The 27,903-nt window shown below is 46.2% G+C and overlaps 1 protein-coding gene and 1 long non-coding RNA gene across 2 annotated transcripts in view; one reads left to right on the top strand and one right to left on the bottom strand.

The window, feature by feature from the left end:
• The first annotated feature begins 3,522 nt into the window (after positions 1-3,522).
• On the top strand, positions 3,523-5,890 carry TMEM271 (transmembrane protein 271). The gene has a single exon (XM_038401148.2). It carries the CDS (start codon positions 3,772-3,774, stop codon positions 4,765-4,767), a length of 996 nt encoding a protein of 331 aa, XP_038257076.1. The 5' UTR covers positions 3,523-3,771; the 3' UTR covers positions 4,768-5,890.
• Positions 5,891-10,021: 4,131 nt separating this feature from the next.
• LOC122460126 overlaps positions 10,022-27,903 on the bottom strand; it is a 34,514-nt gene continuing 16,632 nt past the window's right edge. Inside the window, exon 3 of the long non-coding RNA XR_006281216.1 lies at positions 10,022-10,070. This is a non-coding gene — a long non-coding RNA (uncharacterized LOC122460126). The remainder of the gene's footprint in view (positions 10,071-27,903) is intronic.

The following is a 27,903-nucleotide window of genomic DNA, read 5'->3' as shown; positions in this document are numbered from 1 at the left end:
TTACTATTATTATTATTATTATTATTATTAATTGAATAGTATTATTACTGCATTCCCAGAGATTTAACCCAAAAAGAGTTGAACAGGAAATGGGGGTATATATTAATGACCTCCCTGAAAAGTTTACAGTCTAAACCAACAAGACAGAAAGGGTGACCACAGAAACATGGCATTGCCAGATCAGTGGATCCTTATCTTGTCTCTGATAGTAGCTAGAACCAGATGCTTCAGAAGGTACAAGAAACTCCATTGTGTCTCCAGTGGAAGTTTCTTCCCTAAGCATAATTTTTTAAAATTTATCTAATGTAACTGTGAATGTTCTAACTATTAATATGAACAGCTGACCCTTTACTGAATCTTGTTAAGCTCTTAACAATAAGATACAAATTCTATATTTCTGTCCTATTTAAATAGGAATATTTGTGTCATGTGTCACTGAGTAAAGGCTTGTCCATTCTAAGTGTAATTAGTTCGTTAGGTGATAAATTCCTACTAGATGCAGTTCCTTTCCCACACATGGAGAGACCATTTCCCATTTCCCTGCATCTGCTGGATGGATGGGGAGTTCAGACTGTGTGTTACAAGATGGTGCTCAGGCTTCACCAGACACAAGGGTCCAGCTCTTCAAAAGTATTTAGGTCCCTCACTCCTGTTGATTTCAATGGGTGCTAGGCACTCAAATCCCTTTGACATTCTGGGTAGGGACCTCAGCAGTTGAATGCTACAGTTATGTAATATTGTGCAGGTAGAGTGCATTGCCATTTTAGGAGATGTGAAGATATAGGGTGCACTTTTCCAAGGTATTTACATGCCTAAGGATGCAGCAAGCACCTAGAGGGATTTCATTGGGCTTTAGACACACATGTCGCTTTTGCAAACTGCAGTAGGTACCTTGCTGCTTTTAAGTGCCTAAACCCCTTTGGAAATCTGGCCCTAAGTAATTTAGGAGTACAAGTCCCACTTAAAATTAATTAGGCGCTTAAAGGCTTTTGGACCACCCCCTACACCCCAAGTATTGTTAAAATATTCTACAGGCAGGGGGGCAATCTCAAAATGCCATGAGAACAAACCCAAACCCAAAGGAGGATCTTGCACAATCGCTATTCCTGGAAAGCCCCCAAAATGAAACACAAAAATCAAGACAGCAGACCAGTCTAGTTGAGGGCACCCATCAGGCAGGCAAAGCAGTGTGTTTTAGCAGCTTGCACTGTGCTGGGGAACACACACGCATTCCGAGGCTCTTTTAAAAAAAATCCCACCAATCTTTTGGGGCTCACATAACGGGCCTGACGCTGCCTGCAGAACGGTTTGACTTTTGCCTGTGTCGGGACTGCAAAATGTTGCTGTAGCGCCTCACCTCCATCCCTTCCTCCCCCTCGCTGGTGTGTGTCGCTGGAAAGGAGAGGAGTGTTGCCACCCGCTGCCTCTGATCACACCGGGCTGGCCAGGCTGTCTACGCCTGGGAAATCTGCAGGGAGCGAGGTGGTTCACAACAACGGGTCTGGCAAAATGCAGCCTCCAGATCAGCTGGGGGGTAGCTGACATCGCTCCTCCCCTAACACCCCCAGGGCTGCTGGGAAGCCAGAGGGCGAGACCGTGCATGTTTCCGGCTGAAAATGGGCACGCAGATGGTTTGCACATAGCCCCTCTTCCAATGGCCGCAGCAGGTGCATCATCCTCTGCCCACTTCGCCGCCGGGAGTACGGAGGGGACAGCGCGCTGCAGGGCGAACGGCTGGGGCTGGAGCTGCCCGGGACGTTAATCCGCAGCGCGATGCGGAGCGCAGGGGGCCGGGGGCTGTCGGCGGACAGAACTTTGCCTTCCCAGGCGTGCGGGTGTGAACCCCAGAGCCGCCTCCCACACACGGCGGAAACACCCTTCCAATGCAATCGTTACAAGCACCGATCCGGTCCCGGTCCCTTCCCACACCCACTCAGCCCCTCTCCCACGCCTCCTCCCTAGTCCTAAAGACGCAGCCCGGTGCGTGTAGCAAGCAGGCAGCTCGGGAGCAGCTGGAGCAACAGGCATGCAAGCAGCACACATTGCTATTCTCCGCATCTCCTCATCCCTCCACCCATCGCAGCTCGGCGCGTCTCCAAGCCAGCGCTCCGGGGCTGTGCCGCGAGCCGTAGGACCGGCGGGGTCCAGCTCCTGGGAGCCGATCGTGTGATTATTTCGGGGGAGGGACTAGGAGTGTAGCCGGCCCCCTACAATGGCTGTGCCTTTTGAAAAGCCCCGCCTAACGTAATCGACGCGGGTGCTAAAACAGGTCTGCACGTAGCTCGTTGGCAGCAAAGCAAAGGCGCGAACAGCCAAAGGCCCCAGCAATGTAGCCGAGGCACCACCTCACTCGCAGCGGACGCTGAGCGCAGGCAATCGCCTGCCTCTAACTTCCAGCGGGGTCCCACACGCTGCTCGCCCTCGCTTTAGCTGAGTTCCCCTGATGAGGGCGGGGGCGGGTCTGCAGCAATTACCGGCGGGAGCTGGGTGCAGAGGGAAAGCGTCTCTCTCACCAGCAGAAGTTGGTCCAGTAAAAGGTGGGTCCAAGCAAAACCTCGCCCACCTTGACTCTCTGAGACGCTGGGACCCACAGAGCTACACCGCACCGCTCCATGTCACTTGCAGGCGGATGAATGTGGCTCCCCGTTCTCCTGTGAGATCCCTTTCCCAGGGGGATGTATTTGATTTCCTGCCTTCAGCCCTGAACGCTGTCCGAGTCGGGAGATAAATGTCTCTGTGCGGGCGCATCCTAAGTCACGCTACCACTGTGCTAAACTTTTCAATCACACAAACCCACCCGAAGTCTCTCTCCTCCCCACTCCGTCCCTTTCACTATTATTCGAAGATGCTTCAATGATCCAACCTCCCTTGTGAACCCCCTTCCACTCCCTTGTGAATTCCCTACTAAAAATGCCAGCAGCGGGTATGAAAATAACTTGCACAGTGCAGTGAGATCACCCGAAACCGTACCGGGGGACTCATCCCTCCTTCCCCGCCACGAGCCGGTAAAAGAGGAAGGAATTTAAGGACCCTGCCAACATTAGCGGCGGGGGGGGGGGAATGATAAATCACGCTTGCCAGCTCCTGGTTTGTCCCTCGTCTCTCCGCTTTGCTGCAAGGAACCGTAGTGCCGCCCTCTGGAGCAGGGCAGCCTTGGCACGACCATGGGGGAGCAGCGGGGGCCGCCAGGGCAGAGCAGTGCCACTGCGGGGGTGATGCCCTGTTCCCGCCTCTCTGCAGGTGACCTCAGCGGGGCAGAGGGCGGAGGGGGGCTGAAGACTAACGCCCCCCGCCCCAATCTCATCCCTCCTGCCAAGGCCCCTGGCCAGTCTTTGCCGTGTGCCCGCCGGGGGCCGGGGCTCGGCTCGGCAGGCTGAGGTCACCCTCCCGCCCGCTCCGGGCGGCGCTCCTCGCCCCTGCTCCGGCAGCCGGGCGGTTGCCATCAATTATTAATCGCCTCCCAGCAGCCGCGGCGGGGAGCGGGAGCGGGAGCGGGAGCGGGAGCAGCCGCGATAAGGGCGGGCGGCGGGGCGGGGAGTGTGCGCGCGAGCTGCGCCTGGCTCACTGAGGCCGGCGGCTGCCTGCGGAGCGGCGGCGGCGGCGCCTTTGGAGAGCTGCGGGTCCCCCTCGCCACCATGTCCCCGCGCTGCGCGGCGGCCGCCTCGCCGGAGGACACGGGAGGATGAGGCGGAGGCGGAGGCGGCGGAGGAAGGAGGAGGCGGCGGCGAGGCAGGCGGCGGGAGGCCGGCGGAGGCGGAGGGGCAGCGGAGGATGAAGTGGGGTGTCCGGGGAGCCTGCGCCGCGCTCTCCAGCTGCCTCCTGCTCGCCTGCGCGCTCAGCGCCGCCGCCGTGGGCCTCAAGTGCTTCTCGCTGGGCTCGGAGCTCAAGGGGGAGCCCTTCCGCCTGGGCACCGCCGCCGGCGCCTTCTACTCGGGGCTGCTGCTGGCCGCCGGCCTCTCGCTGCTGGGCTCGGCGCTGCTCTGCTGCCGCCCGCCGGAGGGGGAGGCGGCCGGGGGCCAGCAGCAGCCCGCGGCGGCGGCGGGCGGGGGCGGCGGGGCGGCGCCGCCGGGGGGCCGGCAGAACTTCCTGCTGCTGGGCGCGCTGGTCTTCATGCTGGGCGTGCTGAGCGCCTTCGCCGGGGCCGTCATCGACGGCGACACGGTGTCGCTGGTGGAGAGGAAATACTCGCACTACTGCGGCCCGGGCCCGGGCGGCGGCGGCGGCCCGCGGGCGGCGGGCGCGGCGCTGCGCTGCCAGAAGCTGCGGGACTACCAGCGCGGCTTGGTGCTCTCCACCGTCTTCAACGCGCTCGAGTGCCTGCTGGGCCTGCTCAGCCTGCTGCTCGTCCGCAACTACAAGGCGGCCCAGCAGCGCGGGCTCCGCCGGCAGCGCCGCCGCCAGCAGCAGCGGCCGGCGCCGAGCGGGCGGAGACGGAGGCGGCGGCGGGGCGGAGGCGGGGGAGCGGGCGGGCGGCGGGCGCCGCGGCCGAGCCAGGGCTCCATCTTCTCCAGCGAGGAGCCCGAGCTGTCCCCGGCCGACTGCCCCTTCCAGGCCGTCTCCTACATCAACGTGGGCGTCTTCCACGTGTTCGACGAGGCCGGCGTGGAGGTGCACTGCGGCGGGCACCCCTCCCTGGAGCTGCCCGGCTACTCGCCCATGGACCCCGAGCTCAACCCCTCCTATCCCTACTGCTACCCGCTGCCCCACGAGCAGCCCCCGGCCTACGAGGAGATCTACCCCGGGGAGGCCTGCGCCAACAGCAGCTAGCGAGGGGCTGGCCCCGGGGAACCGCACCTGCGCTGACAATCAGCCGCTGGCACCCGGCGGCCCCTGCCCCAGCTTTTGGGGAACATACGCCGGGCAGCATCAGCCCCCTCTCCTCACCGGCCCGCGCAAGAAGCGCGCGTCCCTCGTCTCTCTGCGCTAACGCCTGCTGCGGCTAAGCGCCTTGCAAAAGCTCAGCCTCAGTCTCCCGCAGCCTCGAGCGCCATCGCTGCATTTAGTGATACCCTGGCCGGAGCCCCACCGTTCGCTGCTCCTGCTGGTGAAGAAGGCTGGGGCGTGACTGAGCAGTCCCACTAGCACATTTTTCACTATCATGGTTCTGCCTGCTGGAGTTTTTCCATCTGTCTTGTCTGCTAAATATCAAGATCAAGTTTTAAAAGGCTGGACAAGAATCATTTAAGAGTTGGTTCTTCCCGTCCTGATGTCTCTTTGGCCAATTTTTTTTAAAAGTGAATCATCATCATCATAGTCTTTTCTTCAGCTTTAAAACGGTACAAAAGTATACCATTTATAATAACCAGCCAGTGTAAGGGGAAAAGTGTAAGGAAGCTTCTTTACCTCTCAAACAGAGAAATTTTTAACAACGAAAAGACGTTCCTGTAATGTTTACCACAGCTGTTAGGGGAAATTCTTATGTTTACACTTTCTTGAAGATTTAAATTCTATTTAAAATGTAGTGAGAATTAAAACCTGTGTTGGGTCTGGTAGGATGCACATTAAAAAAAACCTGCACTTTCAAAAGGAAAAAGATACAGCAACATTTTTGTACACTAATGTGCCTGCTTTTGTTTAACTTCTTACTGTAAAAGCTTTCGAAAGTCTACAGCGAAAAGGTTTGGTAGATTCATTGCAATCTAAAATTAATCACTTTACTAAAATAATTGAGATGTTAGTGGGATATAGGAATTAAAAGGAAGTCCAAATGTAACGTACATTCCTTTTTGTAAACAAGTTCTGTGTTTTTAATGCCAGGCAGGACTTAGTTTTGTTTTACACAAGTTTAGTTTTGTACAACTACATAGTTTCTCTTGTAAAGAATTTCATCTTATTGTTATAAATTCATCAATCTGGTAAGCTTGAATATTAAAGTTTATTTTAAAATATATACTTTAAACAGCCTTAATTGATGTAATTGTCACAGTTCTAAAGGAGAAGTTGTACAAACACACCTTCCAAACACATTTTCAGAATCATACTTAAAATTGCCACTAAACCTGGAGAATAAAAGTTGAAAGCATAATTTAATGCACAGAGAGCAAAGAAAAAAAAGTAGATTAATTTACAACAGTTGGCAAATACAGACATATTTTAAAAGGATTCCAGCCAAAAAATAAGAAATTATTAATCCTCATTTAGCAGCCTGCTGTGAGATGTCAGTTTATCAGATAGCAGGAGAAAGTAATAATTAAGGGAAACAAGTATGGTGTATTTTTGTGCTGCACAGAAAAGGTGAAGGCTTAAGTAATGTTGCCCAAAGAACAAAAAAGGCACACTTCAGATGGTGGCGTTCCACCTCTTTTTTTCAATTAGCATGTATTAAAATGGAATCCTATACAAATAAGAACCCTTCTGTTAATCCTCATTTTGGAACCTACTGTGTAATGTCAGTGTATTAGATAGTAGGAGGAAGAGGTAGTTACGGGAAAACAGAATTATGGCATATTTTTGTGGGGGACAGAGTTATTTTTAAACGTTAAGAAGCCAAGAGAAAAGTAATTTACAGCCTTAGAATCAGTAAATTCACATTTTAGCCTAAAAAATGTTGCTGCCTCTCTGCACTATTTTGTTTTCTAAAGCGTTTTGATTTGCACACTTTGTATAGCCTAAAATGCAGAATGCCTTAGAAGTCTTTTGAAAATAAACTATATCTATGAAACACATAACAAATCTTTACTCTAGATATGGGATCAAATGCAACTATTCCAAGTTTGCCAAGTAATTCTAAATTGTGGAAGTCTAGTGATACAGTGCTTTTCATTTGGCTGAAATTTTATCCTGTGGAGAAGGCCAGCCCAAAGCCCTGTTTAAGTCCTACTTAAGTCTTCAAAATAGACTTTATGCTGGCCCTCTGCACAAGGGGAAAATTTCACCCCCTTTAAACCCAATCCTGTAGTCCTTACATACAGTGCTGATTTAGCCAGAAATTTCATATTTTATATAATAGAGAGAGCCAAGGTTGTGGGGTTTGGGTTTTTGGTTTTGATGGTTTATTTTTTATTTTATTTTTTTTTTTTACAAAATGGGTAACTGAAGGAAGGATGCTAAATCCTTATTTAGGCTCCTGAATAAGTGGCTTGATTAGCAAAAAAGCTGGGCACCCAGCCACTCACTGAATTTAAAGGGGAATTGCTGGGTGCTGAGTCCTTTTAAAAGTTAGGCCATTACTTGAAATGGCTAAATAAAGATTTAGAAGGCTAACAGCAGGTGTCTATTTTTAAAATCTTGGCTATACAATGGAATTTTTTAAAAACTTTAATTGATTTTTAACAGGAAATACCAATATTTTAGGGTTCATAAAATTAGATAAGTCTGAAACTCCAGTTGTTCCAAAGACCAGTGCTCAGGGAAATAAATGGAAAGTCAAGAAAGCTACCTATTACATTCAAGTTTAAATATGTAATAACTTTAAACTCAAAATCTTAAATTGTTAAATTCACTTTTGTTGTGTTATTTAAATATTATCTTTTCAGAATGCCATTATGTTTAAACATTGTTTGTGGATCAGCTAATTCCTAAATTCATATCTTTCTTCACTTGGGCTTTTTTCCCCTATTAATAGTTTAATTTAGTGATGGAAAACATGCCAGAAAATCAATCTAAATCCAACTACTGCTGAAGTTAATGGGACTTTTGCCATTGACTTCAATGGGAGTAGGAGTCAACACAAATGATTCTAGCTACTCCACATAATACATGTGTAAAACAATATATTAGTCTTCTGGCACAACAGGTAAGATGCAGCATGAAATACTAGCGCTCAGATATGTATTATTTGTATCAACAGAAATGTAAAGAAGGTAACATGGTGTCACACCCTTTTTATACATATAAAATTAGACAGGCAAGTTGACCAAACAAGCCCTGTTTTCTTAAAGATGGTATCCAAATGTTTCAGGTATCAGGTGACTAACTTTTATGGTAAAACGCAAATGTATTTATTTCTCAGTGAGAAGAAACTTATAAATACAAAGTACAAGAAGAAGCTTCACAAGCGTGATCCAAGTGTCATGGAGCCATTTTTAGTAATTTTGAAAATCATTACTATATAGATTGAGCAATAATGTTTGAGTGTATATATAGTATTATGCCCAAATTGAAAATAGGCTGGTGTAGTATTAGAATTTTAGGTTAATTACATTAGAGGGCTCATGCTACTCAATCTTTTTAAAATTATATCCCATATGTCATGTGATTGACAGAGTAAATGCAAAAGCAAATTTGATATAGGTCACTGGGGGGTGGGGTGGGGGGTTAACTACCTTACAGGATTTTATTCCATAAACATAATAAAACAAGGGGAAAAACACATATATTGTTAACACGTGTATCCATACATACACACTCATTTAGGTCCCAGTCTTGCTGTAATTGAAGACCATGTCAACACTCCCATTGTGCCTGATCAGCCACTGCTTTACACTTTGTTTAGTCACATTTGTGCAAAGGTAATATAAAGTGGGTGTGAATGGTACTGAACTTCACCTCCATTTTCCAATGCCTTTTCACAGGTGTAAGTGACCAAAAAAGGAACAAGACAGTGGAGAATCAGGCCCATTGTCTTCGGCCGGCGCAGAATTGGGCCTCTGTATGAAAAGAAAATGCCACCAGCCTATTAGTAATTCAGATGAATGATTTTCACACACTCCAACATCTTGCTTAACTAAGTTACTATATTTTGCATTGTAATTGACAGACAGAATAAATGTAAATTAAAAAAGAGCATTTGATGCTAAAAGAAATTTTTATTAAACTAGTACAGTTCATACTCTAAGTTTGATTTCACTATAGGACTTCTTTGGTTCACCAAAAGGCACTATGGTGACTGGTATAACTTAGATATATTTCAAATGTAATGTTTAATCATCAGAAAAGGTTTCTAAAAAAAAAGTTAATGTGATGAGGGCAATCTGTTTCTGGGTTTGGACTTAGTACATATGAAAACCTTTTCTCCATTTTGCCATTTAATCTGAGATTGATCCTCAACAAAAATGTCAATAATTGATATTGTAATTTTAGGATCAATAAAATATGTTTTAAAGCACAGCATATCCTATAAGAAAAGCCTAATGCTCTTCATTTCATCTTTCCTTCTTGTCTTATAGTTATACCTAACATTGCTACTCAAAATAACATTTAGTTGCAATTTCCAGGACAAAGTATGCATCAGGTGGAAAACTGGCATTACATTTATTAGAATCATAGAATATCAGTGTTGGAAGGGACCTCAGGAGGTCATCTAGTCCAACCCCTTGCTCAAAGCAGAACCAATCCACAATTTTTTGCTCCAGATCCCTAAATGGCCCCCTCAAGGGCTGAACTCACAACCCTGGGTTTAGCAGGCCAGTGCTCAAGCCACTGAGCTATCCTTCCCCCACCCCCCATTAGTCCTGCTTTGAATTAAAATCTACTTAAGTAAGTTAAGCAATATTTTTAGTTATAGAGCATTCAGAGGTTTTTTGATGCCTTTTTAGTTATTTAAATACTCAAACGAGTTCTATTTTTTAAAAATTTTATATAATGAAATTCTTCAAGCACAACTGAGGTCTCTCTCCTTAATACAGGCTATTAACTCCTTTTAAATTTAGTATGGAAGAATAAGATTAAATTCTTACTGTAGACTCACCATTTTAAAACTTTATTTTTTTCTAAATGGCCATTTAACCTCAAAAAGCTGCTATTGTACATGACTACACACATACTCTACAAAATCACTGTGGTACTGTGAAACTCAGCAGATATAAAATGGGGTCCAGAAAGACCAGTGCAATGTTATATGAAATTCCCCATCTAATCAATATGTTGCAACAATTCAGTTTAAATTGCACTGAGTTCAGAAAGCGCCCCCGAACCAACACACTGTCACTGAGAGGAATTAGAGCACATCATTCATTTGCATTGCTTTGGTATGTTCTTGCTGTTACAGTATCAAGGTGTCAGAGTAACAGCCGTGTTAGTCTGTATTCGCAAAAAGAAAAGGAGTCCTTGTGGCTACATGAGCTGTAGCTCATGAAAGCTTATGCTCAAATAAATTTGTTAGTCTCTAAGGTGCCACAAGTACTCCTTTTCTTAGTATCAAGGTGGAGACCATTGTGCTGCATATGCCATCTATGGGTGAAATTCACCGCAGTGCAGAGGGATAAACACAAAACCTATGCACAACTTATGCTCTCAATATAGGTTTTAAGTGGTGCCTGTGCTGGTCCTCTGCACAGGGATACATTTCACTCTATATTCAGACAGAGCAAATCATGTAATAGTGAACTATAAGGCTATATACAGAGTTCTAATGGCATGATAACCCTGAGACTGAAGCATGAAGGTTTTGGATGCGGTAATTGCCCTGTCATGGGTGTATATCTCATTTACAACAGATCAAATCCTGAAGTCCCCTTTTCATTCCCTTCAGGACAAATCCTTATGGACTTCAATGGGTTTATACTGGAGTAATGATTAAAGACAAAGATTTGGCCCAATAGTCCTATGCTGAGTTTCAGATATTTGAAAGATTTCATTAGATTTATAGAAGAAAAATATGTTTCTATTAAAATATCATATAAAGTATCACTGGCGGCATGCTGCCTATTTGTAAAGTTATATGTATTATGGGAAATGGAGAGAACTGAAGAATCAAAATTGTGTAGATGGCCCAGAAGACTGGATTGCCTCAAGGGAGGATTGATCATAGAAGTAGCTGGTGTGTCGCTTCCAGATTTGATTCTATGGTGATCCAGTTTGGTAACGTCTAGTAGTTGTTGCTTTTTATGTCTGGCAGTCTTTGTGAATAAGTCAGTAGTCTCAGTCCTGTTCCTAGGGGACAGATGTCTACTGAACACCATAAAAGTCACTACCACAGTTGTCAATTTTGCTATTCTTATCAGCGGTCAAGGTTTGAAAGGCATGAAGGCTGAAATAGTCTTATACGTGGTCCCTCTAGAACAGAGTTAAGGCATATAGGTGGGGTGAAGAGGGGAACTTGTACGGATGTTTTTGGATAAAGAGGACTTCATGTTCTAGATCCATCATTGTTTTTAAGTGAGAATCTGCATTAGATACAGGGAAATATATCCAAGAGAGTATTTTCAGCACACGCTTTTGAAATCTTTTCAAAAACCATAAGACTTTATTTTAGAGAAGGTGCTAGAAATCTTTGCATTTTCCCCTTAGCCACCTTTAAATCCTAATTCAGTTCACTAAACCTAATTAAATCCTCAGGAGTTTAAATTATTAAATTTAGGGGAAAGTATTTAAATTTAGGGAAAATATTAGCTTAATCCTGCAAGATACCGAGTGCACTTAATTCTACTGTGGTCAGAGGGAGGAACTCAGCACCTTGCAGGATCAGGCTTGATGTGGCCCAAATTGTGGCAGTCAGTCACTGCCTGGGAAGGGAGTGGTGCAGAGCTGCACCAAGTGGTGCAAGAGACAGTCCTTTCCAAAGCAGCACAGGGGCTCCCTGCAGGCTGCAGACATGTCTGAGGTGCATTTAATCATCATATATGCATGATTAAAATTTATAACCTTACAAATATGTCCATAGGGGAATGTAAGATTTGAGTAGATGCATGTAATTTCAGCTAATTTATACATATATTTTGAACCAAACTACTCCTAAGAGAAAATACTGCAAAAAAGGGGATTGTGCTCCAACACATACAAAAAAAATCCATATGGAATTTCATGCTGCTGCTCCTCCAAATATCTGACCGTTCCTGGATTACCATGAAATTGCTGGAACAGACAGAAGATGGTCTAGCTAGAGTCCTGGAGAAGGGATGAAACTGAAGTGCAAATAGGTTGAAAGCTGTTAAATGTTTCCAGGATGTTTTGATTACCCATGAGTGCTCTCAAGAGCTGCACATGTGCTATGAACAGCTAATTCCGTAATTTTCAGAAACAGATCAAGCAGTTGGAAGATCTACTTTTATGATGCTGAGGAGGGGAAATATTAGCAAATGAAGATATACAGGTGCTAAATGGGACAACTTTTTTAAAAAACAAAACTAGAAGATAGAGAGAACCAGAGGTGATTCTCCAATCTGTGTTTTGTGGGCATCCGAAATTAAGAGGAGGATGTTGAGTTGATGGTTTTTCTATGATGGCTCTTGCAACCAACACTCAGTAGAAAAGATCCAGGCCAAGAAATAGAAAGCATACTTGTTGTTCTTAGGCCCAAGCCGAAGACCAGATAAAAGTTCTTGAACTTCACCAGCAGAAGTGATTTTGCAAGAAATCCCAGTTGCAACTTTGGTGGATATTGATCAACAGATTTGCACCCATCCTGATACTAACATTGAAACTAACTCCGAGACATGACTTCTGATCGTTGCCGAGAAATCACGTTCTGCTTCTGACATGGTATGTTGCCATCTGAAGGGAACAGAAAGGGGTTTCTGCCAACACTGTGAAACTGGATTATTTGATTTAAAAGAGTTTGACTGGAATGGCATCTTCCCCTTCTACATCACCAAGAAATCCTGGATCATTACCCTGAGCTGCCAAGAGATACAATTTGTACTAAGTTTTATCCTGAACATTGTTTTAATGTACAATGATTTCATGTTCCTATACATACTGTATAACATATTGCTGTGGCTTGCCCATGAGTGGCATGCACACTCATGACATTTATATGCTAGCATCTGGTATATAAGTACATTGAGCAGGCCAAGCTTATGGACCACCTGCTACTATGCCCAGGATGGTTTGGTTTTGCGTATCTGTTAAGTGGTGATGAAGCCAGGAGATAGCACTGCAATTTGGGTCAAATCCTGGCCCTGCTTTATGTAACACTAAGAAGAGTGTTATCCCCTTATTGCCAAGGTTCTACACTTGAACCATCAATATTGAGGACAGGTAGAAGAAGGGAAACTGGTCCTTGTACGAGGACCATGGAGATTTCTACAAAACTACCATATGGGAGTGAGGAAAGGACCTCCCTAAGCCCAATTAACAATGGATAGGATGAGTGGGTAGAATACTGTCCTCATCTCCCTGTGAACACTATGGAAGTGATTTCATCACCTCTATATGGGAGCTAGGTATTCTAGCCACTGTGTTCGTCTCTAAACTGACTGCTCTCTGAGAGCTATTAGTCAGGAGACCAGTCTTGATTCACAATGTCTATTCAATCTCTCTCAGCCAAGCGACTGCCAGAGGAATTCCCTACACACATGGAGTCAAGTCGACCCTGTGCTTGTGCATTGCCTCTCCTGTGCTCAGGTGAGAGAATGCTATGGTATATTAAATTATTGGATCAGTCAGGGGTACAATAAATAGAAAAGAGGAAGAATACATGAGAAAGCCTTGCTAGTATCCTGCAGTTATACAGGTTTTTTGTTTCTTTAAAAAAAAAATCTATCTACAAACATCTATTGTCTCATGTATCCCTCTGAAGTCTGTGGGAGTTTTACCTGTGTTAGGTCTGCAAGATCAGATGTTCTAAGTCTGAGTAATGCTGTTGAAAAGTCCCACACACTGGTTTACCTCAAAAGCAGTCCTGACCTTGTTCCAGCAAATGCATCTATGCACAAACAGGGCTGAGACTACAGGAGTCCATTACTCTTTTGACAAAAGCAACAAAATAGATAAAAATGCTATTTAAAGTATCAACTGCTACTTCATTACAGGGAATATGGACCTGGCCAGGGTTAGAATGGCTTTGGCAAGGCATCTATGCACCAAAGGAAAATGGATATTTTCTTCCACAACATTTTCCTGACAACTATTGGAAACATATGAGGAAAGCAGGGGATTTCAACGCACCATTGCATGTACTACTAGAACTGGTTTTCTGTTGTACAATGTATTCAGAACTTCACCTTATGTCTGATTGACTTTAACTTGCAATTTTTTCCTGGCAGATATCATATTCATGCACACACATTTTTTTAAACATATTTAGGGCTAACCTATAGAACTCTCACTCCTATGGAGTAGTACATTGTTCCAGGTGATGTCCCTATGAAATCAACCCAACTGTTCACGGAGTAAGGGCTTACCAAACATGAGCAAGAGTATCCCAATCTAGCACATAGTAAAAGAGAGGATGTAAACTCTCTTGTTGTCTCTGACCATACTGTTCCCTAAACCAGGCTATTTGTTAGAAGTGTCCATGGAATGTTGCCTCAAGATCTCTTTAGGCTTTATTGTGGGCACAACTGTGCGCCCAGTGCAGGGGAATAAGGGGGTACAAGGAATCCTCTTCTGCAATGAATGGGCTACCCACATTGTCGCCACCTGTGCAATCTGGAGCAAGGACTGGGCAGAGGTTTGGCTCCACTCACAGCAATGCATTTGTATCAGTGTGGGAAAGGGGGAATAAATTATACAAGGCAAAGGGCTCATGCAGCTTACTTCTTCACAGGACAATCAGGGACTGAATCATGACTCACAAGTCAATCCCTATTCCCCTCTGGGGGCAGCATAGCTCTGTGCCATCCCTTAACATGGCCTGGATTGCAAGGTGCCTATGTAGCCCTCAATAATGTCATAAAGTCCAAGGCCAGAATTAACTGCAGTCTTCAAAATGACACTCCGCAGATAAGGCCTGGGTAAATGATGCTTCTCTGGTGGAAATTTCTCAGCTGACTCTTGGTAGATAAAAGAAACCTCTGACACCACAACGAATGGTGTGCCACTTCTTCCAAAGAAGCTCATCTTAAAAGAAAAATAGGCATACCAAGCCAACTAGCAGAGATAGTTAAAATCAGAAGGGAAGTAAATCCAACCAAGAGCCACAAAACAGAGATCTTTGACCATTTCCTCTTTTTTCATCCTTGACAATCATTTCAACTTGTTCGTGGTTTCAGTGCTAGCTCTCAAAGAGTATAAAAGCTGGTAGAAGTAACATGGGCAAAGCATCAGGTAAAGGAGAACCAGTTTTTACATTTCTGCTCTGAACAAGAATGGACCATATTCTAGTCTGCAAGCTTAGAAAGCAAAAGCAGAAATGATTAATTACTCTAATTAGGGCTCTAAATAGGGAAAAGCCAGCTCCCTTGAGCAAAGGCACAATTAATTTCCTCATTTATGCGCAATTGTGTTGCTCAGAGGAAGAAGCCATCAAAGTGCATCTCCAAAACAAACATTTTCCGACTTTAATTTAAAAACCCATTCAGGCCCTCAAAACTGAAATAACTAATGCTGAGATGCAAGAGGCTACTAGCTCCTGGTCAACAGGAAAACAGCTGAACAGAAGCAAGCTTTTTCCCTAAGGAACTCTTATAAAAACCAATGCAGGAACAACAATAATCTTTATGTCAAAAGTGTACAACTGAGTCCTGAGAGATGATGAGCTGGCTGACACCAGCTGCAGAGCTGGGGGACTGATTCTGACCTCTGTGATGGGATTCAGAAATAACTCCATTGAAATCAATGGAGCTCCACCAGAAACAGTCTCATTGTACCAAAAAGAGAGCAGGCCATGCAAGGAATGCGTACGTTATTGACCACTAGCACTGCCCAATGCTAAACAGAAAATCCCAGCACAGTTTCTTGGTGACAGGATGGAAGATGTTATGCAAAAAAATCTTTTAGATGGATTCTCAGTTTGCTCCACTCAATCTAGTCACAGACCAATGTAGCAATATTCTTTCCTTGTACAGAATTCATTCCTATTCCAGTAGCCTAATAATGAGTCACTATGCTAAAATTTTGCTCACATTTTATAATGGATGCAAACTACACAATAGTCATAAACTGGGGAAATACTGACTCATCTCTAAATGACGGAGCACAAGAAACAGGGATGCTTTGATCAGGACAAAATTAACTTGCTCCTTAAACAGTTAATATTAAAATTAATGAGCTACATGCTTCCCATTTCTTAATGAAAAAGAAAAAATGAAGCTTACTTACCAGGGACTGCAGCTGTTCAAGATGAGCGTCTGTACATTCACCCCACTGGGAGATGTGTCTGTGACAAGAATTTTCTTCTCACTTGGCTAGAACGCACTAAGGAACTGTAAAATCCCTGAGTATGGAAGATCATTCCCTTCCTTTATTATTCCCAGGAGAATCACTAATCTCAGCTGAAGGAAAGGGCAACCATGCATATTCCAACATTTTACAATCTTATGGTGCACTCTGGAGTTTAAGATCAAAGCGATTTACACATTCGAAAGAGGCAAGTCACTTGGGATCCACCAAAGGTGTTACTTGGTCTTACCAGAACAAGTGAGCAGGATGCCTGGACATTCCCAGAAGATGATGCCTTGAATGGGCTGAAGACATCAAGAACCAGATGAGGGAAGGAAGCTTCCCAGCTTTCCCTGGAGATGGTATCCCACTTCTGGAGAGTTACCAGACTGCCAGGCCATCACCTGTCAGGATGGCATAGGAAGTAAGGGAGAGCCAGGACCTGTGGGGAGATAGTGGTTCTAAGGCAAGGGTTTCAGGGTTTGGTGGGGCCAGGTCTTAAATTTTGGGAAAATTCTAATCAATTTCTGACTTGCCAAGGTTTATTCAGCTGAATCCAAGGGCCTAAACCTTTTTTCAAGCATCACTGATCTCACATAAAAATAATATTGTAAATTACAATAACCCCTAGGAATTTAGGCCTCACATTCCCTTCTCTGCTTTTCCCTTGCTCCTCCGGGAGACCGGGGGTCGTAATTTGCTGTTAGTTTATGCTAATATGTTTGGGACGGATTTTAGGCTGTGCTCACTCCCCACCTATATACTCTACTGGGGAGTAGTAGATGCACTGCACTCAATTACTGCTACACAGGGATACAGCCAAAGTCTCAATCCAGACCAATGAGACTTCTCGTGTAGTAAGAATGGCAGAACCCAGCTCTCAGATATTAGGTACCACTATTGTTCTTTAAATGGAACATGAAATATAAAGTCCATTCTGTTCTCATGCATTTTCAGAGAAAGAGTATTAGGTGAACAGCTGAATTAATTTCAGATCAAGAGGAAATCAGTGATTTGCGAATGTCACATTAAAATCAAGTGATGGGGAGATGTACATACATAAAAATATAAACATTATAAACCTCACATCAAAATCGCAAGGCAGCATTACACATGGAGCCAGTTGTCACAGAGGTTAGTGGTGTGCCAATCCCTGAGGACCCTTAAATATAAAAAGACAAATGCATTTAGTACCTGCAATTAGCTTGTCACAGAAGGGCCACATTTTGTCATTATTGCTGTCTGCAAATGAAAGCTTTTCCATCAAGAAAGTGTTGGCCATTTAAGAAAGCCAATCCTCATGGGGCAGACAGGTCATCCTTTTCCATTTTCTCAGAATGACCCTCTTACCAGAGAGCAGTAAGAGATCCATTTAGAAGCAAATGGAGTGAGATTTAGCCTGTGATCTTCAAAACAGAATACAACATTCAACTGGTGGAATAATTAAAGGAACATCAAAGAGGGGGAAAGAGCCCTGCAGGGTTTGATTCTTGGGAGTTGCATGAATTCACTCATAAGCTCCCTTTGCAGTTGTCTTCAGTAGACGAACTCCTGTAAATTCACCTAGAGACCGAGATGAACATCCAGATGGAACATTCACACCCCTCAGTCTACTGCTACTCCCCATTTCTTTTTGGGAACCAGGGACCTTAGAACTCCCACCCCATTACTGCAGATGGAGAAAATACCTTCTGTCTGATGACAGTCACTGCTAGACCGAGACACAGGCAGATAGCATCAACATAGGCCATCGCAACTACACTCTCGGAATTAAGGGGCTTCATTTCGCTGGTGCAGGGTTGCTAGAGAGCTGCTGAGGTTTCTCTGGATACCATGAAAGGGATAATGAGGCCCTACCTACCTCTCCCTGTGTGGAACAGTGGCTGCAGCCAGAGAGGGAATATGTCCTCTCTTATGCTCTTCTATGGAGAGCATGCTCACGCTGCTCTTGCCTCATGGAGGCCCTGATGGATTAGAAGGTGATGGCCCTCACTTAAAGCCCACCCCAAAGCAACAGAATGAGGGAGCCTCTGGACTTCCTTTAACACAGGTTAGTTAGGGGATCTCTAGGAGTTACAGGGGCTTCTGGGGGGAAGGGGGACTTGAGAGGTACACTGCAGTAATAGGGTTGCCAATTTTCTAATTGCTGAAAACTGGACACCCCTGGTCCCACCCACACCTCTTCTCCAGGCCCTGCCCCTCATTCACTCCCCTCCCCATCTCCCTCCATCATTTGCTCCCCCTCCCCAATGTCACTCACTCCCCCGTCCCAGGACTCACCTGCCGCCTGCAGAGCCAGGTGGGGAGGAGCTGATGTGGAGCCTGCCTGCCTGCCCGCCCAATCGGGGCATAGCAGGGTGGAGGAAGGAGTTGGATCCTGGAGCGAGGAGCTGAGGCAGGGGCACAGTAGGGGGGGTCAGTCCCCGGAGCAAGGGGCAGGGACAGGAATACAGTGGGGCAGAGGTGAGGTGGACAGGATCCCCCCCTCCCAGGCAGAGGTAGCACTGGCACCTACCTCTCTGACGGAGATGCTGGAGCTGGGTCTGGTAGCCAGACAGTCACTTCTCTCCCTCAGCAGCTGAGCAGAAAGCAGATCCTCCAGGCTCCTGCTCCTTCAGGCTCTTCGTGCCCTCTTGGCAGGGAATCTGATTGTGGTTATTCTGTTAACCAGACTTTTAGTGTCCAGTCAGCACTACTGACCGGACACTGCCAGGTCCCCTTTATGACCGAACTTTCCAGTCAAAAACTGAACACCTGACAACCCTATCAGTGGTAACTGCATTATACCAGGCACAACCAACCTTGTGTATCAGAGCTGATATATGTGCAATCACATTAGAACCTCAACTTCATCCTGTTACAGATGAGTTGCAAGGCTCTAATCAAACCTTATATATTGTCCTCATGCTAAAGATTGAGTCAATACTTCAGCAAGCTTTCTCAATCTTATGCGAGACAGGCTTACAACATTTCCCTGAATCAGATATCAGAAGCATATCCTGTGCTCTTAGGTCTTGTCCACACCTGACTGAGAAATCTTCCACCAATATACCAGCATCAGTTGCAGCTTCTCTGATGGTAGCCATGGTATGGGTGTTAGCAACCAAGGCTTTTCACCATGATTTCTAGATCTATTTTGAGTAGGATTAGCTAAAAACAGTGCCAAACCCCTACAAAAGCACTTCCACCATGTCTACCACGAGCAGAGCTACAGTAAGGGAAGTGCAATGTTGAGAGATTTCCCAGAGCAGTTGTGCACAGCTTTGAAGTCCTGTCCATTACAGATTTTCAGGTACCCAACAAAACCGGGAGGATGTTATTCTGGAAGAATCTCTAAGGGTACAGAGCAGGTCCATCACCAGCCAAAATAGAAGAGAATTGAGAAAACTGTGCGGAAACGCTGAAAGAAACTGGGTCTGAGTCTCCTCCCGCCGAACAATTTGGAAAAGATGGTGCATTCCCTGGATTGTTTTTTTTTTCCAAGGAGCCCAGGGGAGTTAGGCACCCAAATCCCATTTAAATTCAGTTCTCAGTTCCCTTAGGCTCCTTGGAAATCCCAGCCTAAGACTTTTTTTTAAAATTGCAAGCCAAAAGTTAACTTCCTGGTGTTTATCTGTCTAACTGAATAACTTGCCTCTTAGCAAAAATTTTCTCCTGTAAAATGCCACAAAACAAAGCCACGACCTTCGAGACACACAAAGCTTCCCGTCAGTTCCACACAGGAACAGCCCCAGAAGATATTCAGAAAGCCAGCATCACTGTAATTAGCTCCACAAAACAGCTCAGAAACAGCTAGTATGCACCCATATGTGATACCAGCGCTTCTCCGAAGCTACTATCCTGTTCTCCAGAATCTCAAGTTTTCATTTAAAAAAAAAAAAATGAAAACCACAAAAATGTGACTCGAGTAACCAAAGCAGAGAGAAGTCTGCAGCAAGCCTGGAACAATCGCTCAGAGAGGTCTACACTTCCCCCATGCATCTCACTGAGGGATTAACTCAGATGCTCAGTGAGGATATTTAAAGTATCCCTGTTAACTATTTCAACCCTCCTGTAAGAAAGCAAGGGAGAGGCATAGGGCTGCACAATTTCCTGAGTGATGTCTCATTTCTGTGCTCCAGAGGAGCTGTTTGGGAGTTATCATCACTTTTCTCCTCCCCCACCACAGATCAAGAACCAAGGTGCCCTAGAGACTATGCGCATATTCAAGCCCCAACAAGAGAGAGCCCCACTCAAGGAGCCCAGGAAAGGCAAGAGGCAACATCATGAACATATTTACAATCTTCTGTGACAAGAGGAGTTTATTTGGTGGGCCGAGCTGGGAGGAATACTACCATCTTTCTACCTCCCCTCCTGCAACCTGACCCCTGCATAGAGCCCAAGCACATTTTCACTTCCTGCACCAGGATTATGGAGTCCCCATTCCCACATCCTAGCCACACCCAGGTCACTCAGATCCTCCTAGGGTGATCAAATAGCAGGTGTGAAAAATTAGGACAGGGAGTGAGGGGTAATAGGCTCCTATATAAGAAAAAGCCCCAAATATTGGGACTGTCTCTATAAAATTGGGACATCTGGTCACCCTAGATCCTCCTCCTTACACAATCCTGGCACCAGAGGTTCCCTGCTAGCTATAATCTAAGGCTGGGTATGCTTTTAGGTAGCATTTTCATTTCCACCTTTAGAAAAAAAATCTCTTGGGAAAAAAACGCAGCCAAGCAACCCTGGGCTCAGCTTCCCCTTGCAAAGGCACTGGTTTCCATGGCTGCCCACCCCCTTCATTCCTACACTGATTTGTTTGTTCGCTCTTCAGGGCAGGACTTTGCACTGATACCAGTTTGATACCAGCACCTATGCACCCTGCTGGTATTATACTTATAAGAAGCACAAGGGATCTTTATAGGGGAGAAGGGAGCACGCCGCATTTATTGAGAATACAACAGTTAGCATATGCTTTTCAATCACACACACACACCAGGCACACAGTCCTGCCAGTCGATATTTATAGTACCAGTCCAGAGTCTGGATCAATCTAGTGGCCAGCCAGATTGGTCGCAGAGGGGAGCACGGCTCTGTCAGTCGTGATCCAATGCTCCTGGAGAGTGGCAAGACAAACCCAAAGTCCCATGGCCAAGCACCTGTTCTTATAGTCTTTTTTTCTCTGTTGAAGTCTATGGATTTTGCTGTGTCAGTTTGTGACCAGTTACTTCTTAATTGGGTATCTTTTGATGTAAACATTCCAATACACCTCCAAGAGGGTCATCCTGTCCTGGTTCTGATTTAATCATTGTCCTGTCTTTAGGGGTGCCAGCCTTCACCTCAGGGTTGTCAATCTGCCCTTCCTTCATTATGGATGCCCGTTGATGGTTCTTTGGTGTTGTTAAGTCTCTTCACTCCTTCTTCCTTGACCATCTGGCAATAACAATGGCCTTCACACTTTATCTTTTCCTGATGCATGCATTCCTCATTCACACAAACAGTCTTTTACAGAGACCTTTGAGACTACAAATAATGTCAGTTTATATTGAGCAAAAGACATTGTAAATTAAGCCTTCCTCTAATCTCCTTAACATAGACACAATACAAGATCCTGTCTCTTAGGCCTGGTCTACATTACGAGTTTATGTCGGATTTAGCAGTGTTAAATCAAATTAACCCTGCATCGATCCACACAAGGAAGCCATTTTTTTCAACATGAAGGGCTCTTAAAACCAATTTCTGTACTTCTCCAAATGAGGGGATTAGCGCTGAAATCGACATCGCCGTTTTGAATTAGGGTTAGTGTGGATGTTTGCCTGTGGCTGAAAAGAAATCCTCTCCTCAGTTAGCCACAGGGTGGGTGGCGGGGGCCATTGGCGCTCAGCTGTTCGCGTTTGGCTAGCAGGGATCTTCTCTGATACCAGCCACATGGTGGGGGGAGGGGTAAAGCGATCATCCCAGAGAATTGGATGGGGGAAGGGGGGTTAGTTTGGTCTCTGCTGCTGCATGTTAACAGGAAAACCGCAGCACTAAATGGCCAACTCAACGGGCTTTGCTTGGTACGGGAGAGGAAAGCGCTGCTGTTATAAAGGTTGCAGAAGCTGAAAGACTATGGCTTACCATGGCAGCCTGCAAGCCAAATTCTGTTGCCCGGCACTGCGTGTGTGATCTCTAACACCAAATCCGCAGGCACTCAATATAAGATGCAAAATGAGACCTTGTACCAAAATCACATGTGCTATGTAATGTGAATAATGTTGTTCACCGTGAAAGAGTATAGCCATTGTTCTGTAAAATGTGTCTTTCTAAATACTTCACTCCCTTTTTTTCCTCCAGCAGCTGCAAATGTTTCAAGCCTCCCTCTTCCATCCCAAAGGCTATCTCAGATAAGGCAGTGAAAAACCACCACTCTGTGCTTGTTTCTCAGGCCCAGAATCGGTGTTCCATGGCGTGAGCCTGCCCCAGTAACTTCATGATCTCCAAATTGCTGGGGCCCTCGTTTTTAGAGAAATCTGTGTTCATGTCCTCATCACCGCACTGCCGTCACGGGCTCACCTGGTTTTTCAGATGCTGGTTCTGCATAAACTGCACGATAATGCATGAGGGTTGTTCACAATGGTCATAACTGCTGCGGTGACCTGAACGGGCTCCATGCTTGCTGTGCTATGGCGTCTGCTCAGGCAATCCAGGGAAAAGGGCGTGAAATGATTGTCTGCTGTTGCTTTCACAGAGGGAGGGTTGACTGATGACATTTACCCATAACCACCCGGGACAAATTTTTGGCTCCATCAGGCATTGGGAGCTCAGCCCAGAATTCCGGTGGGCAGCGGGGACTGCGGAAAAGCTACCCACAGTGCACTGCTCGGAATGTCGATGCTTGCCACGGTACTGTGGACGCACACCACCGAATTACTGTGCTTAGTGTGGACGCAGGCACTCGACTTTACACAATCTGTTCCCAAAAATCGACTTCTGTAAAATCAGAGTACTTTCATAGTGTAGACATGGCCTTACTTACTAAACCTTAAAACAAAGAAATGTATATTTAACTAGAGTGCCTAATTTGTAATACATATAGGAAACCATAATAGACATTATAACTTATCCTAAAACAAAAAGGTGACCATAATCAGTCATAAGGATTGTTCTGGTCTGTCCCTGCCTTAACATCAGTACAGACACTGGCAGTCTGTCAGATGCATTTCTACCCATGTCCCAGAGGGCCATTCCTTTCTGCTATTCAAAAAGGGTGGCTGGCAGGACAAAATCAAATCATACATTAATTCTCATAGTACAATTATAAAATCCTGCTCTTACACTGGGGCCATACAGACCTATAGCCATCACAACTTACTGTGTGTCCACTGATTTTCTTCCTCTGTTCCTTGCCATCTTCCCCTCCACACTTCTCATTCCTTCTGAACCTCAGGCTACAGCAGGGTTTGTTTTCCCTCTGACAATTTCCTGCCCTTCTGTGTCTCTTCTCTCTGTCCCATCTAAACCCCTTCCCTCAGTTTCACTTGAGTTTTCTCCTCTTCCCTCCTGGCATCTCTCTGACTGGGCTCATCCAAGTGTCTGTTCCCCATTACAGTCTAATTTCCTCTCCTTCCTTGGGTCTCTTTCTCCTTACATCACCCACTTCTCTGCTCTACCTTCAGGCAGGGGGGTTCCACCTCACCCTCTCTTAGAATAGGCCTCTAGTACGGTTCTCCCCCTTGCAGGGTGTCTCCACCACTTATCCCATCACTCTGCTTCAGGCAGCACTCTCCCTCTCCTTCCCACACCTTCTCCCTGGGGAAAATCCTTGCAGTTGCTCTCTCCTTCCCTCTTCCTAGACCCCTTCCTGTGTGACCTTGGGCATGTCCCATGTCTCTGTGTGCCTCAGTGCCCCATCTGTACAATGGGGATAACCACCCTGCCTTACCTCACAGAGGTGTTGGGAGGATAAATACATTAAAGACTGTGAAGCGCTTTGAGATCTGCTGAAGAAGAGCACTGTATAAAAGCCTAGGCATTCATGTCAGGAGACTCCTCCCATAGCCACAGCCTCTAGTTCTCTCTCAAGGGGTCTTTTATCTGGCTGCCCTTCTGCCTCTGTTGTTGTTGGGGAGTTGTGTTATTATTCCCTTTTCTTCCTTGTTTTTGGGTTGGAGGTTCCCTCTTCATCAGTAGGGGTCGCAGTGCCACCAATTCTCACAGTTTTACTGCCAGTCACAATATCTGGTGTCCAGTCTATACATGATCTCATGATTCCCAGCTTCCCGCTCACGAATTTTCCCTTATTCAGAATGGCCACCAACTCCCATTGCTTTGAATGGTGCTAAAGTCAAGCTGCCCAACATTCCCTACAGTCATTACCTCCTGCTGTTTCCAGTCAGACTAAAGCCAGGCCCTCCCTAAGGAAGTTGGCTGCCACTCTGTGGCGAAGGGAGTGAAGAGGAAACTCTGAGGAGACAGAAGTAATGTGGGGAGCAGGGGAGAGGCTGGGGGTGCCAGGGACCATGAAGGCAGGAAAGAGGCTGAAGTGGTTACACGGGAATAGGGGGCAAGAGGGAAAACATGAGAGAAGAATGGAAAGGGGAAAATGAGGGAAAAGGCGTGGGGCCGTAAATGCAGGGAGAGGTGATAGTTTACAGCTCCCTTCCTGGGGATTCAATTGTTGGCCCATGGCTCTGACAGTAACAGGAGATGGGAGGAAGGGGTCAGCCTTAGGGCTGGGAGATAGTGTACTTTATAGTGGATTTAGGACAGAGAGCGGAGAATAAGAAAGCAAGAAAAGAGGCATCTCCTGCCAAGGTCCTGTGCCCCTGAAAGGTGAGGGCAGTTTGTATGAGCCCATTCACACACATATGCTGCCAGTCCCTCAAGGGCAGGTTTTAGCCGCTGGAGGCAGTGCCAGCAACATCCTCACAGCTTCCAGCTGAGCCAACCCGGGCAAATCAGGGAACAGTGGTGGGAGGAGATGATTCACAGGGGTCCATGGATGGAGCAGAGTCCAGCCTATCACCCCAAGTAGGTGAGCTGACCAACTCCAACCCCAGCCCATTTGGAGCTCCCTGGCAAACGGGGAAGGCTCGCCTGCATACAGGACCAATAGCCAGCAGTGAGTGGGGGACAGCTGCCCGTATATAGGCCGTGACAAGGCCCAGCCCTTGGAGGGGATTAGCACGGGTACTGCTGGGGTCTCCATGCTCATCTGCTGCTGCTCGGTGCACAGGGCAGTTCCGTAGATGCCAGGGCAGGGACATGCTGCTGTTGCCCCTGGTCCTGTGGACACTCACTCCTCTAAGTTCTCAAAAGGTAAGTTGCCCATGCACAGAGAAGCCAGTCCTGGCTGCCTCATAGAGCATCCAGGTTCCCCTCAAGCCTCCCCCCCTGAGAGATAGAGGCTCCCATGGGAATGGGAAGCAGCTGTCATCTATTGGCATGCAGCACTCCTGGGATACCACACAGGCACCAGGGATGTATAAGCCCACTAGGGTGACCAGATGTCCCAATAAAATTGGCACTGTCCCGATATTTAGTTGTTTGTTCCACATCCCGACCAATGTACGGGATGCCATTTGTCCTGATATTTTGCTTCCGTGGCACTCCAGCTTTTTTTTTTTATGCTGGGGGCAGCAAAAAACCTAGAGCCGGTCTTGGTATGTGGGGGCAGGGGAGTGAGCCTGTAGCTGCCCCCGCATGTGTCCCAATATTTTGTTCTTGTCATCTGGTCACCCTAAAACCCACAGATCTTACAGGGGGCTCAGTTGGACACCAGGGAGGTCAGAACACAGAGTATGCCCAAGGTCCCACTCACTGTATCAGATCCAGTTGGGAAGAAGACACCATAACAGCAATTCATTATTTAATTAGATTTCAATAATAACACAAAGACTCCTACCCAAGGTTCTAGAGGCCCTAGCTAGCATATCATTAACACCACACAATCCCAGCAACATTAAAATAATCATTTCAAACAGGAACTCAGACAGCTACCCACCTTTGTGCCCTGTCCTTGTTTCTGGAGCACACCCACCACCCTCTCCAAACACCAGTCAAGTAGATAAGATGATGGGAGACACATTTCAAGGAATCCCTGTTGAGGTTACAGGGACAAACCATCCCGATGAGTCGAAAGAATAGTAAATATGGCAGGCGACCAGCTTGGCTTAATGGTGAAATCCTAGCGGATCTTAAACATAAAAAAGAAGCTTACAAGAAGTGGAAGCTTGGACATATGACCAGGGAAGAGTATAAAAATATTGCTCGGGCATGTAGGAAAGATATCAGGAGGGCCAAATCGCACCTGGAGCTGCAGCTAGCAAGAGATGTCAAGAGTAACAAGAAGGGTTTCTTCAGGTATGTTGGCAACAAGAAGAAAGCCAAGGAAAGTGTGGGCCCCTTACTGAATGAGGGAGGCAAGCTAGTGACAGAGGATGTGGAAAAAGCTAATGTACTCAATGCTTTTTTTGCCTCTGTTTTCACTAACAAGGTCAGCTCCCAGACTGCTGTGCTGGGCAACACAAAATGGGGAAGAGATGGCCAGCCCTCTGTAGAGATAGAGGTGGTTAGGGACTATTTAGAAAAGCTGGACGTGCACAAGTCCATGGGGCCGGACGAATTGCATCCGAGAGTGCTGAAGGAATTGGCGGCTGTGATTGCAGAGCCCTTGGCCATTATCTTTGAAAACTCGTGGCGAATGGGGGAAGTCCCGGATGACTGGAAAAAGGCTAATGTAGTGCCCATCTTTAAAAAAGGGAAGAAGGAGGATCCTGGGAACTACAGGCCGGTCAGCCTCACCTCAGTCCCTGGAAAAATCATGGAGCAGGTCCTCAAAGAATCAATCCTGAAGCACTTAGAGGAGAGGAAAGTGATCAGGAACAGTCAGCATGGATTCACCAAGGGAAGGTCATGCCTGACTAATCTAATCGCCTTTTATGATGAGATTACTGGTTCTGTGGATGAAGGGAAAGCAGTGGATGTATTATTTCTTGACTTTAGCAAAGCTTTTGACACGGTCTCCCACAGCATTCTTGTCAGCAAGTTAAGGAAGTATGGGCTGGATGAATGCACTATAAGGTGGGTAGAAAGCTGGCTAGATTGTCGGGCTCAACGGGTAGTGATCAATGGCTCCATGTCTAGTTGGCAGCCGGTGTCAAGTGGAGTGCCCCAGGGGTCGGTCCTGGGGCCCGTTTTGTTCAATATCTTCATAAATGATCTGGAGGATGGTGTGGATTGCACTCTCAGCAAATTTGCGGATGATACTAAACTGGGAGGAGTGGTAGATACGCTGGAGGGGAGGGATAGGATACAGAAGGACCTAGACAAATTGGAGGATTGGGCCAAAAGAAATCTAATGAGGTTCAATAAGGATAAATGCAGGGTCCTGCACTTAGGATGGAAGAATCCAATGCACCGCTACAGACTAGGGACCGAATGGCTCGGCAGCAGTTCTGCGGAAAAGGACCTAGGGGTGACAGTGGACGAGAAGCTGGATATGAGTCAGCAGTGTGCCCTTGTTGCCAAGAAGGCCAATGGCATTTTGGGTTGTATAAGTAGGGGCATAGCGAGCAGATCGAGGGACGTGATCGTTCCCCTCTATTCGACACTGGTGAGGCCTCATCTGGAGTACTGTGTCCAGTTTTGGGCCCCACACTACAGGAAGGATGTGGATAAATTGGAAAGAGTACAACGAAGGGCAACGAAAATGATTAGGGGTCTAGAGCACATGACTTATGAGGAGAGGCTGAGGGAGCTGGGATTGTTTAGTCTGCAGAAGAGAAGAATGAGGGGGGATTTGATAGCTGCTTTCAACTACCTGAAAGGGGGTTTCAAAGAGGATGGCTCTAGACTGTTCTCAATGGTAGCAGATGACAGAACGAGGAGTAATGGTCTCAAGTTGCAATGGGGGAGGTTTAGATTGGATATTAGGAAAAACTTTTTCACTAAGAGGGTGGTGAAACACTGGAATGCGTTACCTAGGGAGGTGGTAGAATCTCCTTCCTTAGAGGTTTTTAA

Source organism: Dermochelys coriacea, chromosome 5, assembly GCF_009764565.3.
Source record: "Dermochelys coriacea isolate rDerCor1 chromosome 5, rDerCor1.pri.v4, whole genome shotgun sequence".
NCBI lineage: Eukaryota > Metazoa > Chordata > Testudines > Dermochelyidae > Dermochelys > Dermochelys coriacea.
This window is presented reverse-complemented; position numbering and strand designations above follow the sequence as displayed.